The following is a 15,751-nucleotide window of genomic DNA, read 5'->3' as shown; positions in this document are numbered from 1 at the left end:
TTGCCATTTGTATTGTTCTATAGAAAATAGTGTTCTTGTCTCTGTGTTGGGTGACTCTCTATCTTTCTGACCTGTGCCCCACTTCTCTCGACCAGTGGCGTAGGCCGAAATTTGTGGGTGGGCCTGCAGAAATGTTGCCATGGAACAGAGACAAATGTGCAGTTTATAGCTAATCTCATGCTATTCTACACATTTTGCCATGTTGCTGAGAGAAAATGTTGCTGTTTTAAAGCACATTTCCTGCTATTCTACACATTTTGCCATGAAGCTGAGAGAAAATGTAGCATTTTTAATGCTAATTACAGCTAAAATATAGATGTGTTGACTGTGATAAAGGCATTGGATTTGAGCTGTCTTGTTTGCTAAATGAACAAATGAAATAGGCAGTGGCATGGTGCATATAGCCATAGAAGCACAGTGACATATGCCTCAATGCAGTCATATTCGTGGCTCATTGGGGGTGTGAAGTGAAGTTATGTCATTCCAGGTAATCTGTTCCATTATATTTAATCAAATCTGACTAACCTAGTGCATTGCTTGCTATGAATTCTGATAGTGTTTGCATATTTAGGTAAAAAGACAAATAATGTCCCATTTGGAACACTGACAAGTAAAGAGCATACATTTTTTTTTTTTTATAAATAATACAAAATCTGAGTGGACCACTTTTTTTTCTGAGTGGACCCACCCCATCCTTGCCTACGCCCCTGATCTCGACACTGCTTGCAGTCACATGTGGAGGACATTGTTTACAATCCACAGGGCCTCTGTTCAGGACAGATATTTATGTGCAGATGGGAACCCGACAGGATCCTCTTCTGGACGCTAAAGGACAAACACTCAAGCGAAAACAAGCATAGGATACACATAGCTATCTACCTTTACACTGCCAACACCAACCTTGCTGTTGTTTTCCCAAAGGTGTTAATTTGGGATAATTCCCCTAATTTCTACTGGTTTGTAAAAATAAAAAAAATCTATCATGTCCCTTGGACAAATTATGAAATAATATTATCTCTGAGTGACTTGGCTCGTAGGTGGGTCAACCCAATTTATGCTAACATGGTCGATATCTTTGTTTTGGTCCCTGTTATCCCAGTTCATTTGAGAGACATTACCTCCTTATCGCTATGAACACAACAGAATAAACACAAGTTCACAACACTCCACTGCTATAACCCTGATATACAGTAAGCCTCTCCTCCCTTCTTATTTCCCAGTAATATCCAGCTGCTGCTTGTCCACCATTTCTGAGACTGTGTTCTGTAGGCAGCTAGTGAGTCTGGGCGCCTCACCCTCGGAGTGTGCGCTACAGCTGTTGCCCTTGCTTAAGGGAAGTGCAGAGGTTGTATCTCCCCCTACGTGCCTCTGGCAGCACCCCAGCCTCTCACTCAGGCCTCCCAATAGCCGCATCAATGCCACCCTCAGCTCCCGGCAGCGCAGGGCATACAGCAGTGGGTTGACGGCTGAGTTGACCAGGCACATGGTGCTGCAGAAAGCAAAGGCCCTCTGCTGGGCGTGTGTGAGCTGCACCGAGACGTCTGCCAGCATGAAGGAGAGGGTTGGCAGCCAGCAGCCCACCATGATGAGCAGAATCAGGCCCAGGGTACGTGCCAACCGGATGTCCATCCGCATGCGGGCCTGACCACCGGTAGGCGCCCCCTGGAGGCCCGTCATGGAGGCCTCATGCCGATTGGCCCTCCACAGGATCAGGGCGTAGGCGCCCAGGATGAGTGACAGCAGCACCAGGATGAAGACGACCCAGCAGGCCAGGTAGCGGTGGTCGATGTATGGGAAGAGGAGCGAGCAGGGCGGGCTGAGCCCTGTGGGGCACCTCCAGCCCATCAGAGGGAGGAAAGAGATGAGGATGGTGGCGCTCCACAGGGCCAGGAGAGCCAACAGGGCCCTGCGGCGCGTCAACACCACTTTATACCTCGACGCCTGATGTATACACAGATAGCGGTCTAGAGCAGTCAGCAGAAGACTACCCACCGAGCCGGTGAAAGCCATCGTCACCCCACCCAGCTTGAAGAGGTAGGCGATGGGGCCGTCACAGCGGTGGAACAGGTGGAAGTCCAGGAAGCTTGCGGTGAAGAAGCAGCTGGCAAAGACGTCGGCCAGGGCCAGGCTGCCGATGAAGAGGTAGGAGGGGCGCTGGCGCAGGGTGGCGGTGGCGGCGATCACACCCAGGACCAACACATTCTCCAGGAAAGTGAAGGGTCCGGCCAGGAAACAGATGGAGCCGATGGCTCTCTTCTCCACCTCGATCAGGACCATATAGCGCTTCAGCTCCTCACAGGACTGGTTGACTGTTGACACAGGAATACAATTCAGACATCAGTGATTGGCTTATGTTGCATGGCAGCCAATGTGAACTCACATTACCAATCATCATCATCATAATATTTAATGTGTCTCTATTACAAAGTTATTCTATTTAAAATATGATGAGACATAATATTCTAATATACATACCCAGAGGTGATGTTGTGGTGGTGCTGCCATTGTCTTTGGACATCATGGCCCCTACAGAGGACCTTACAGGCTCCTTCCATCCATCCATCTCTTATAGGTCAGGGGTTAGCTCTGAGATCTACTTAGAGGTGCAGAGGGGAAATGTATGAACATTGTTCTCATACTGTATGTACCCAGAGAAATTCAGATGGGTCAGAAGTCATCAAACAGTATCAAATGTGACCACTGGATGGAGACATTATCTCAGTTTAAACAGAACTTCCTGAATGGTGCATCTCAAACTGTACTTCCTTGACTTTTCACATTCACGTTCCTCGCTTCCTTCTCAAAATGCATCGGAGGAGAAGGTCCAAGGGGAGGAACCTCTGACCCTTTCCTCCAATGCGTTGTGAGAAGAAGTTGCCTCCTAATTGCCTCCTTCCTGAATCCTTGCAGGGTCTCTTCATGGTGAAAATGTGCTAATAATTGGCTTGTGAATGTGTTAATTCAAAACCAATTACTGTCCTATTTTTTATTATCTTTTATATTTTTTCTCTCTGCTGTAAATAGATAGAGTATTGTTTTGAGGTGATGAAACATGTCCCTGTGTTCAAATATATTCCTATTAGCAGAAAATAAAATCCACCAAAAACAAGCTTCAGACATTCTGTGGAAACATAACCATTTAAACACGGGGACCTATTTTATCACCTCAAAACAATACTCTGTCTATTTACAGCAGAGAAAAATCTATCCCTTCAAGCCCACCGCAAGAGGCACGGTTAAAACAAACATATCATCAATAGACATAAAGCTACCTCTAGATATCTCTCATTTTGACCTTGAGGCTCTCACTTGAAGTGAATGAATAGGGTGGTGACTCCCTGAGAAATAAAAAATATACACTTTTTATCATTAAAGGAGACAACGATGTGAGTCATAGTAAACCACATGAGGGGGCTTGGTAGAAAGAGCCGTGCATTACCAGCTGTTGATGGAAGTACATTAGGCTAGAAAGACAGTGTTGAGTTGGGCCTCACCAGACCACGGTCATTAAGGTCTAGTACAGTCAGACTGAGCATGGAAGGCATATCCTCATCCTCTCTATGCGCTATAGCAAGGGTCCCCAATTACATTAAGCCGTGGGCCAATTTTCTTCTTGAGCGGATGGTCGGGGGGCCGAAACATAATTATAAATAATTTGTACACTGCAAATTTGACACAAATATAATAATTTCAAACCTTGATTACATTGGGATACGATCACATACACTGAGTATACAAAACACTAGGAACCCCTGCTCTTTCCATGAGTTAGACTGAGTGACATTCAGAGGGTGAATGGGCAAGACAAAATATTTCAGTTCTTTTGAAATGGGTATGGTAGTAGGTACTAGGCGCACCGGTTTGAGTGTGTCAAGAATTGCAACACTGCTGGGTTTTTCACGCTCAACAGTTTTCTGTGTGTATCAAGAATGGCCCCCCAAAGGACATCCAGCCAACTTGACACACTGTGGGAAGCATTGGAGTCAACATGGGCCAGCATCCCTGTGGAACGCTTTTGACACCTTGTAGAGTCCATGCCCCGACGAATTGAGGCTGTTCTGAGGGCAAAAGGGGGTGCAACTCAATATTAGGAAGGTGTTCCTAATGTATTGTACACTCAGTGTATGTCTCTCAATATATGCATGGGAATACTTAGGAACATATTTCCAAAATTAAAATAACTTTGAGCTGATTTCCTAGTGATTTCCTAGTATTTTATATCCAATAAATAATAATAATCAGAAATGTTTTGGCTCAGAAAACTTGGGGGGGACAAATATCACACAGGTTTAGTTTACTTTACTAATTTCTGATTTGACTTTCCAAATCAGCTGTTTGAAAGGAAATAGCTGATGACTTCCGAAAACAGTGTCACAGAAATGAAAGCATTCTAATAGAACGAGTGTCCGCTTGTCAGGTAAGGCAAACCAGATGATAAAATACAACAAAGAAATCTCAAATATCCGGTGTACCGGTAGTTTGATAGACTATTGTGTCTTGTGTGTATTCAATCACTGTCACTACTTTTTACAGATGAGGAGAGGTAAACCAATTATGGTTGTCACGCTCTGGTTCCGGGACGTTGTTTTTGAACCAGGGTGTGTTTGTATTGTTGGGTGTTGTGTGGGTTAGGTTGGGTATGGGTGTGTTCGTTTTGTTGTGTGCTGTTTGGTTGGGGTGTCTAGGGGGTTGTCTTTCTGGTTTATTAGTCATGTGACTCCCAATCGGAGGTAACGAGTGTCAGCTGTCGGCTCGTTATCTCTGATTGGGAGCCATATTTAAACTGTGTGTTTTCACCTGGTGTTTGTGGGTTTTTGTTCCTTTTTCGGTCTGTGTACCGTGGACTTCATTGAGTCGTCTTTTGTTTTGGATTTTGGTTACTTTGCTAAATAAAGTCATGTTTCTTGGACACGTTGCGCCTTGGTCATACTTGGACGACATAGACGACCGTGACAGAAAACCCACCACAAAAAGACCAAGCAGCGTGTCAAGCGGCAACAGGACCTACCTACACAGGATTTATGGACTCCCATAAAGGATTCATGGACATGGGAGGAGATTCTGGATGGTGAGGGGCCTTGGGATCAACCGGGAGAATATCGCCGTCCTCGTGAAGAGCTGGAGGCAGCTAAAGCCGAGAGGCGGCGATATGAGGAGGCAGCACGGAGGCAAGGCTGGAAGCCCGAGAGTACTACCCAAAAATTTCTTGGGGGGCTAGAAGGGAGTGTGGCGAAGTCAGGTAGGAGACCTGCGCCTACTCCCTGTACTTACCGTGGAGAGCGAGAGTACGGGCAGACACCGTGTTACGCAGTAGAGCGCATGGTGTCTCCTGTACGCGTGCATAGCCCGGTTCGGTACATTCCAGCTCCACGTATCGGCCGGGCTAGTTTGAGCGTTGAGCCGGATGTCATGAAGCCGGCCCCACGCATCCGGTCACCAGTGCGTCTCCTCGGGCCGGCTTACATGGCACCAGCCTTACGCATGGTGTCCCCGGTTCGCCTACATAGCCCGGGTGCGGGTTATTCCACCTCCCTGTACTGGTCAGGCGACGGGGAGCATACAACCAGGTAAGGTTGGTCAGGCTCGGTGCTCAAGGGAGCCAGTACGCCTGCACGGTCCGGTATTTCCGGCGCCACCTCCTGTCTCCAGTCCAGTACCACCAGTGCCTACACCACGCACTAAGCCTCCTGTGTGTTCCCGAGTCCTGTGCGTCCTGTTCCTGCTTCCCGCACTAGCCCTGAGATGCGTGTCCTCAGCCCGGTACCTCCAGTTCCGGCACCACGCATCAGGCCTACGGTGCGTCCCCAGGGCCAAGCATGCCCTGTTCCTGCTCCCCGCACTAGCCCTGAGATGCGTGTCCTCAGCCCGGTACCTCCAGTTCCGGCACCACGCATCAGGCCTACGGTGCGTCCCCAGGGCCAAGCATGCCCTGTTCCTGCTTCCCGCACTAGCCCTGAGATGCGTGTCCTCAGCCCGGTACCTCCAGTTCCGGCACCACGCATCAGGCCTACAGTGCGTCTCAGCCGGCCAGAGTCTGCCGTCTGCCCTACGGCGCCTGAACTGCCCGTCTGCCCAACGGCGCCTGAACTGCCCGTCTGCCCAACGGCGCTTGAACTGCCCCGTCTGCCCAACGGCGCTTGAACTGCCCGTCTGCCCTATGGCGCCTGAACTGCCCGTCTGCCAAGCGTTGCATAAGCCGCCCGTCTGTACTGAGCCTGCAAAGCCGCCCGTCTGCCATGAGCCTTCAGAGCCGTCCGCCAGACCGGGAGCCGCTAGAGCCTTCCGCCAGACAGGAGCCGCTAGAGCCTTTCGCCAGACAGGAGCAGCCAGAGCCTTCCGCCAGACAGGAGCAGCCAGAGCCTTCCGCCAGACAGGATCAGCCAGAGCCTTCCGCCAGACAGGATCAGCCAGAGCCTTCCGCCAGACAGGATCAGCCAGAGCCTTCCGCCAGACAGGATCAGCCAGAGCCTTCCGCCAGACAGGATCAGTCAGAACCTTCCGCCAGACAGGATCAGCCAGAGCCGTCCACCAGACAGGATCAGCCAGAGCCTTCCGCCAGCCATGAGCAGCCAGATCCGTCAGCCAGCCATGAGCAGCCAGATCCGTCAGCCAGCCATGAGCAGCCAGATCCGTCAGCCAGCCATGAGCAGCCAGATCCGTCAGCCAGCCATGAGCAGCCAGATCCGTCAGCCAGCCATGAGCAGCCAGATCCGTCAGCCAGCCATGAGCAGCCAGATCCGTCAGCCAGCCATGAGCAGCCAGATCCGTCAGCCAGCCATGAGCAGCCAGATCCTTCAGCCAGCCATGAGCAGCCAGATCCGTCAGCCAGCCATGAGCAGCCAGATCCGCCAGAGCCGTCCAGCCAGGATCCGCCAGAGCCGTCCAGCCAGGATCCACCAGAGCCGTCCAGCCAGGATCCGCCAGAGCCGTCCAGCCAGGATCCGCCAGAGCCGTCCAGCCAGGATCCGCCAGCCAGCCAGGATCCGCCAGAGCCAGCCAGCCAGGATCCGCCATTCAGTCCGGAGCTGCCCCTTAGTCCGGTGCTGCCCCTTAGCCCGGTGCTGCCCCTTAGTCCGGTGCTGCCCCCTTAGCCCGGTGCTGCCCCTTAGTCCGGTGCTGCCCCTAGCCCGGTGCTGCCCCTGAGTCCGGTGCTGCCCCTGAGTCCGGTGCTGCCTCTTAGTCCGGTGCTGCCCCCTTAATCCTGTGGGGTTTAGTTGGGGGGTGGTCATGTGGAGGAGGTTACGTAAGCAGGTTGTGACTATGGTAGGGTGGGGATCACGACCAGGGCCAGAGCCGCCACCGTGGACAGACGCCCACCCAGACCCTCCCCTAGTCTTTTGTTGGTGCGCCCGGGGTTCGCACCTTTAGGGGGGGGTACTGTCACGCTCTGGTTCCGGGACGTTGTTTTTGAACCAGGGTGTGTTTGTATTGTTGGGTGTTGTGTGGGTTAGGTTGGGTATGGGTGTGTTCGTTTTGTTGTGTGCTGTTTGGTTGGGGTGTCTAGGGGGTTGTCTTTCTGGTTTATTAGTCATGTGACTCCCAATCGGAGGTAACGAGTGTCAGCTGTCGGCTCGTTATCTCTGATTGGGAGCCATATTTAAACTGTGTGTTTTCACCTGGTGTTTGTGGGTTTTTGTTCCTTTTTCGGTCTGTGTACCGTGGACTTCATTGAGTCGTCTTTTGTTTTGGATTTTGGTTACTTTGCTAAATAAAGTCATGTTTCTTGGACACGTTGCGCCTTGGTCATACTTGGACGACATAGACGACCGTGACAATGGTGTAGACCAGGCTGCTATAGTCCGGCACAGTGGACAAGTCATAATACCCATAAAAACACAGAAATGGTTCCAATGGTTTCTCCTCCATTCATTTTTCACATTGTGAATTTGACAAATAAATCTAATTAATTGTGTGTTTGGTGGAGGCTGACCTTGGCGTGACGTTATGATAGCCACCCCTTACAAAAAAGATTGCAGTTTTGAAACTGCAGTAAATGTGCAGTAACTGCAGTCGACTGTGGTATTTTGGACGCAGTAATTGCAGAATAACTGCAGTGTACTGCAGTTGAACTGCAGTTTTACTGCACTCTAACTGCAGTTACACTGCAAAATTACTGCAGTAAAGAAAACGGTGTTATTTTGGTTGCAGTATTTGCTGCATACTGCAGTTATACTGCATTCTAACTGCAGTCTTACTGTACTGCAGTTATATTGCACTCTGACTGCATTCTTTTTTCATAAGGGGCATAATTCTCTCTCAGACAAGGTGAGTTTTATCAATATATTCGCCTCAATTTACTCCAAAAAAATGTGCTATGCTAATTATTTATGAAACTTACCTCTTCCAAGAGAGATTTGCGCAGTTATCAAAATGTCACACCAGAGTAAGCCTACATGAAACAGAGACCTTATATGAAGTAGTTCTAAAATCTCAGATGGAATAATGAATGGTGAAAAAACGATTGGAACCATTTCCAGGTTTTATACCGTGGTACTCAATAGTTGGCAGGATGAAGTCTGCCCCCTTTTGGAATTAAGAGGAAGCATTCTGAAAAATGACAAGTCATTAGTAAAAAAAACAACAACAAAAAACTGTGTTAATGCACCTATATTAAACGGTTATAGTGAAAAGTGTGAGATAAACTGATGTGTGGAGATTAGATCAAGTTAATGGATGAAATGTCCATAGCAATGGGTACCCAACCATAAATGAGGACCAGGATTCCACGGTGCACTGTTTCTTTTACATAAGAAGTTGAAACATGAACTATTAGGCTATTTAAACAAACTAACAACACGAAGGGGCATTTTCAATCAAAACGGCAAAATAGCATGTTTGAATAAGATAGATAGCCCAGTATTATTGCATTGAACCAACCAGGATAGTCAATTTCAAGGATATTAAAATAAGGATGAACAACTGAAGGGATAAAATAAATTATTGGTCTCCATATACTATAGCCTACACTCTCATCAACTAGTCAATTTGCAACCCCACAACAAAAAACAACAAAAGTATATATATGCAGTACCAGTCAAAAGTTTGGACACACCTACTCATTCTAGGGTTTTTCTTTATTTTTACTATTTTCTACATTGTAGAATAATAGTGAAGACATCAACACTATGAAATAACATATATGGAATCATGTAGTAACCAAAACAGTGTTAAATAAATCAAAATATATGTTATATTTTAGATTCTTCAAAGTAGCCACCGTTTGCCTTGATGACAGCTTCACCTGTAATGCTTTTCCAACAGTCTTGAAGGAGTTCCCACATATGCTGAGCACATGTTGGCTGCTTTTCCTTCACACTGCGGTCCAACTCATCCCAAACCATCTCAATTGGGTTGAGGTCGGGTGATTGTGGAGACCAGGTCAACAGATGCAGCACTCCATCACTCATCTTGGTCAAATAGCCCTTACACAGCCTGGAGGTGTGTTTTGGGTCATTGTCCTGTTGAAAAACAAATGATGGTCCCACTAAGCGCAAACCAGATGGGATGGCGTATCGCTGCAGAATGCTGTGGTAGCCATGCTGGTTAAGTGTGCCTTGAATTCTAAATAAATCACTGACAGTGTCACCAGCAAAGCACCCCCACACCATCACACCTCCTCCTCCACTCTTCACGGTGGGACCACACATGCGGAGATCATTCGTTCACCTACTCTGTGTCTCACAAAGACACAGCGGTTGGAACCAAAAATCTCCCATTTGGACTCATCAGACCAAATTTCCACCGGTCTAATGTCCATTGTTCGTGTTTCTTGGCCCAAGCAAGTCTCTTCTTGTTATTGGCGTCCTTTAGTAGTTTCTTTGCAGCAATTCGACCATGAAGGCCTGATTCACGCAGTCTCCTCTGAACAGTTGATGTTGAGATGTGTCTGTTACTTGAACTCTGTGAAGCATTTATCTGGGCTGCAATCTGAGGTGCAGTTAATTCTAATGAACTTATTCTCTGCAGCAGAGGTAACTCTGGGTCTTCCTTTCCTGTGGCGGTCCTCATGAGAGCCAGTCTCATCATAGCGCTTTATGTTTTTTGCGACTGCACTTGAAGAAACTTTCAAAGTTCTTGACATTTTCCGTATTGACTGACCTTCATGTCTTAAAGTAATGATGGACTTTCAATTCTCTTTGCTTATTTGAGCTGTTCTTGCCATAATATGGACTTGGTCTTTTACCAAATAAGGCTATCTTCTGTATACCACCCCTACCTTGTCACATCACAACTGATTGGCTCAAACGCATTAAGAAGGAAATAAATTCCACAAATTAACTTTTAACATGGCACACCTGTTAATTGAAATGCGTTCCAGGTGACTACCTCATGAAGCTGGTTGAGAGAATGACAAGTGTGTGCAAAGCTGTCATCTAGGCAAAGGGTGGCTACTTTGAAGAATCTCAAATATAACATATATTTTGATTTGTTTAACACATTTTTGGTTACAACATGATTCCATATGAGTTATTTTATGAGTTAAAGTTTTGATGTCTTCACTATTATTCTACAATGTAGAAAATAGTAAAAATAAAGAAATTAGTAGGTGTGTCCAAATATTTGACTGGTACTGTATATATGTCACCCCCACTTCTAAAACCAAAGTTGCGCCCCTAGCCATTGTGATCAACTGCACTGCGCTGATGAAGATAGATGTAGTAGTTGCAGGAGCAGATCAATATTTGGGTGAAAGATTTTAGTGCAGAAGATCTACAGAAAGTTTTGAGAGAAGGGGTTCCATCCTCCCAGGTCAATGGTGTACGATCATTTAGGGACAAAGCAGTGGTATAGGGTGGTGGGTTTTGGGGGATAGTGTATAGGTGCAGGGTTAGATGGTGATGCAATTCAAGATTTTCCCATTGCCATTTTCCTTTTTTGTTTGTGACCAAAATGTGCAATCCGCACTCCGACCTGCGAAAGGCAGCAATAATTATGATTTTGGAATGAGATGTTCGACAAGCAGGTGTCCACATACTTTTGGTCATGTAGTGTGTCAGTCAGGTGGCTATCTGCCGGCAGAGACTTCTATTGCAGTAACGTTGAATGGCTCTGGTTAGTATTACTTAGCCAGCTATAAGGATGAAGTAAGAAGCTAACGTTAAACCTCAACCTCAACCGGAGCCGGAGACGGAGAGAGAGCAGAAGCAAGCAGAGAGAGCGGTTAGTATGGTGGTTCCCAAACGTGGGGTCGGGGCCCCATGTGGGGTCCCCTGAGAAAAGCTTTACTAATCTTCTCAAACAAGTTAGGAACTTAAGAAAACCAGATGTTTCAATATGAACATCTCCACATGGCCTATCTTTCCTCATAGGCCTACATTAAAATGCAATCAAAATGCAAACAATACAGTTCTAAACATGTAATACCTTTTTGTTTCATCGCTGATGATATGTGTCAGTGTGAATCATTTCTCATATTTCCCCCCTTTAAGGGGTATAACAGTACAATTGCATAGCTAATAGGCTATGTGTTTTATTTTATTTATTTAATTTTTTTAGGGGGTAGGTCAGCTTTAATATTGCAGATAAATTGTGGCTTCTATCAATGTAATTGTCTGAATCATTTCCAATCCCCCATATATATATATATTTGTAAATATATACAGTATATATATTATTTTAAATATTGTTTCCTTCTTTATTATTTTCCCCTAACCCTACCACCCCTCCCCTAATTGGAGTAAACGAATGGACAACAATACTTAGGCTTCCACTTCCAGCTTATACAGTGCATGTCAGAGCAAAAACCAAGCCATGAGGTCGAAGGAATTGTCCATAGAGTTCTGAGACAGGATTGTGTCGAGGCACAGATCTGGAGAAGGGTACCAAAACATTTCTGCAGCATTGAAGGTCCCCAAGAACACAGTGGCCTCCATCATTATTTTATGGAAGAAGTTTGGAACCACCAAGACTATTCCTAGAGCTGGCTCCCCAGCCAAACTGAGCCATCAGGGGAGAAGGGCCTTGGTCAGGGAGGTGACCAAGAACCCGATGGTCACTCTGACATAGCTCCAGAGTTCCTCTGTGGAGATGGGAGAACCTTCCGGAAGGACAACCATCTCTGCAGCACTCCACCAATCAGTCCTTTATGGGTGGCCAGACAGAAGACACTCCTCAGTAAAAGGCACATGGCAGCCCGCTTGGAGTTTGCCAAAAGGCACCTGAAGACCCTCAGACCATGAGAAACAAGATTCTCTGGTCTGATGAAACCAAGATTGAACTCTTTGGCCTGAATGCCAAGCATCACATCTGGAGGAAACCTGGCACCATCCCTACGGTGAAGCATGGTGGTGGCAGCATCATGCTATGGGGATGTTTTTCAGCGGCAGGGACTGGGAGACTTGATGAACGGAGCAAAGTACAGAGAGATCCTTGATGAAAACCTGCTCCGGAGTGCTCAGGACCTCAGACTGGGGCGAAGGTTCACCTTCCAACAGGACAACGACCCTAAGCACACAGCCAAGACAACGCAGGAGTGGCTTTGGGACAAGTCTCTGAATATCATTGAGTGGCCCAGCCAGAGCCCGGACATGAACCCGATTAAACATCTCTAGGGAGACCTGAAAATAGCTGTGCAGCGATGCTGCCCATCCAACCTGACAGAGCTTGAGAGGATCTGTAGAGAAGAATGGGAGAAACTCCACAAATACAGGTGTGTGTAGTGTATTAAGATTATGACTATTCTAGAGGAACAAAGAGGGGATGTTTATCTTAGTTCAAATATAACCATTTGTAGGGTGATGCCCCAGGGGAGACAGGTGATTGGACAGCAGAGGGAGCAACCCATATTTTTGCATTGTTTATAAGTATGGGCTAGACAAAGAGGGGGTTAGAAACAGACAGATTATTTTGGGACACTGTTTCTCCAGCCCTGCAGGGTCTGTAACTTATGCTGACATCTTGTGATATAAATAAAACTTGTAATCAAAGTGCAGCCTAAGCGGACTCTTTGTTTGACAGCAATAAGTACCAGCATCGACGCGATAGACTACATGTGCTAAGCTTGTAGTGTCATACCCAAGAAGACTTGAGGCTGTAATCTCTGCCAAGGTGCTTCAACAAAGTACTGAGTAAAAGGTCTGAATACTTATGTAAAGGTAATATTTCCGGGGGGTTTATACATTTGCAAAAAATTCTAAAAACATGTTTTTCCTTTGTCATTATGGGTATTGTGTGTAGACTGTTGAGGGGAAAAAAATGATTTTATCAATTTTAGAATAAGGCTGTAACGTTAAAAAAAAGTCAAAGGGTCTGAATACTTTCCGAATGCACATACTACATACATTTCACAGACAGTATATTTTACGTGAGTTATCTTTTGTTTGTTTTTAGTCCCAGCCTTCAGCTACCCTCAACCCCTCCCATCTATCTCTAAAGACTATCCAGTTTTGATTTCTAGCTGCCATATACTTTTCCACTGTGCTGTGATGTTTCACAAAAGTTCTGAACCTTTCTATTCTGATAGTTTCTACAGATTGTAAATGAAAGATAATCACTTTTGCTAAGAATATTTTTATATTATTGATCGATTGACTATGACTTATTAAATCACCCAGAAGTGCTATTTGCAGAGTTAGCTCTAAGTAAATGTTGGATTTGTGTTTTTTGTAGATCGACTGAGGTGAATGAACCTACATCAGCCAAGGTGATAATGGCTGGGGTCATTTCTGCTTGTTTTTTTCTGTTCTCCAAATAGCATTTTAACGTTTTCAAATTATATAGAAATGCAGTCAATGAGCTTCAACTTTCAATAAGGACCTCACTAAAACTCAAACTCCAGTTACTGCCCTGTGGTGTCTATAGGAATAGGACTCATAACAAGACAAATAGGTCACTTTTTTTCAGTATTGCACCTGTGCCCTACTTTTTGCTTTCATTTTGTTTTAATTTTATCCGGTTCTGAATAATTATCATTATTATTTTTTCATCACAAATATCTGCTTTATGAAAGTATATTTTGGAATATGGGGGCTGGAGAAATAGGAAGTAAATTACTTTTCACAGAGACCCTTATTGACTTGAGTAACAATATTTCTAAATCTGCTTGTGGGAGATGACAGCCGAGTATATGCTCTGCTTATTACACCACCTCAGGCTTCCTTTCTCCTCTGGGTGGACCTGAAATATTTTTTGATTGACAGGTCACAGTAGGCTACTTTTCTGTCCCTCAAGGTACTTTGACCACTCATACATATCTTAATTCATGCAAAGTACACAACACCTATTACTGAGTAAGGACTCATGGGTGATATCTTAGATTTACAGTATGACCACAGAGACATTGGGTTAAGTGTCAGCACAAATGTTGAAACATACTGTGTCAACTGAGTTGTGACACTGCAACAAGGTAAGAAGACTTACACAGACTGATGTGTTCTAAACAGTCTCTGTAAAACATGCAATGAGGTACCAATTCATAAATGCTATTAAAAAAAGAAGGGTCACAGACTGATCTGGGTCATAGACTGAAAATCAGACAGCATCATCTAACATCTATATACATGCAAAATCCTAAGGAGAGCATGCTTTGTGCTTCAGACCCTAACAATCATGCTCTCACGTTCAGCATTTCCCTCATAACAGGTTTCAAACATATTGTGCAAATAATGATTTGCTCTATGATGCTCAGAAGTTTTTTGCCCTGTAGGGGTGTACTGTATCGTAGTATAAAATGATACAAGAATAAAGGCAGGTGCTTACCTTGTGTGGATGCTTTTCTGTCAGTTCTGTTGTGGTGTAGGAGGAAGATAGACCAAACTGATGACCTCAGCTACAGCGTCACTGAGTTCTACCTAACTCCGCTCACCAGAACCAGTCGGTGACTGAGTGAGAAAGAGTGAAAGTGAGAGAGAGTAAGAGTGAGAGTGATAGTGAGAGAGAGAGAGAGAGAGAGAGAGAGAGAGAGAGAGAGAGAGAGAGAGAGAGTGTGAGAGAAAGAGAGAGAGAGAGAGAGACATGTCTGACCGTTTGCAGTCCCTGAAGTACTTTTGGGCTCATTGTAATGGCTGGAATGGAATAAATGGAACGGTATCATATACATCAAACATATGGAAACCACATGTTTGACTCCGTTCTATTTATTCCATACCAGCCCGTACTCCTATAGCTCCTCCCACCAGCCTCCACTGGCCCACAGAGACATTGGCATAAGTGTCAACACAAATGTTGAAACATACTGTGCCAACAGAGTTGTGACACTGCACAAAACTTTCACAGACTGATGCGTTCTAAACAGTCACTTTAAAACATGCAACGAGATACCAATTCATAAATGCTATTTAAAAAATAACACATTGGTCAGACTGAAAATCAGACAGCATCATCTAACCCCTATATACAGAGCATTCGGAAGGTATTCAGACCCATTGACTTTTTCTTTCATCAATCTACACACAATACCCCATAATGACAAAGCAGAAACAGGTTTTTATATCACATATCACATTTCCATAAGTATTCAGACCCTTTACTCAGTACTTTGTTGAAGCACCTTTGGCAGCGATTAGAGCCTAGAGTCTTCTTCGGTATGACGCTACAAGCTTGGCACACCTGTATTTGGGGAGTCTCTCCCATTCATTTCTGCAGATCCTCTCAAGCTCTGTCAGGTTGGATGGGGAGCGTCGCTGCACAGCTATTTTCAGGTCTCTCTAGAGATGTTTGATCGGGTTCAATTCTGGGTTCCGGCTGAGCCACTCAAGTACATTGAAAGATTTGTCCCGAAGCCACTCCTGTGTTGTCTTGGCTGTGTACTTAG

The 15,751-nt window shown here is 45.7% G+C and overlaps 1 protein-coding gene across 2 annotated transcripts; it reads right to left on the bottom strand.

Moving 5' to 3' along the window:
• Window positions 1–635: 635 nt before the first annotated feature.
• LOC121557731 (cannabinoid receptor 2) lies at window positions 636–14,850 on the bottom strand. Of its 2 annotated transcripts, none has more exons than XM_045213620.1 (3): window positions 14,698–14,850; window positions 2,476–2,596; window positions 636–2,309 (listed from the first exon to the last, which is right to left on the bottom strand). In XM_045213620.1, the coding sequence occupies exons 2-3, from the start codon at window positions 2,561–2,563 to the stop codon at window positions 1,210–1,212; spliced, it is 1,188 nt and encodes a 395-aa protein (XP_045069555.1). In that variant the 5' UTR covers window positions 2,564–2,596; window positions 14,698–14,850; the 3' UTR covers window positions 636–1,209. The 2 variants fall into 2 exon arrangements, with proteins under 2 accessions (XP_045069555.1, XP_041727150.1); XM_041871216.2 differs by having other exon boundaries at window positions 2,476–2,593.
• Between the last annotated feature and the right edge of the window lie 901 nt (window positions 14,851–15,751).

Source organism: Coregonus clupeaformis, unplaced genomic scaffold (genome assembly GCF_020615455.1).
Source record: "Coregonus clupeaformis isolate EN_2021a unplaced genomic scaffold, ASM2061545v1 scaf0130, whole genome shotgun sequence".
Taxonomy (NCBI): domain Eukaryota; kingdom Metazoa; phylum Chordata; class Actinopteri; order Salmoniformes; family Salmonidae; genus Coregonus; species Coregonus clupeaformis.
Note: the sequence above shows the minus strand (reverse complement) of the source record. Positions and strands in the feature narration are given on the sequence as shown.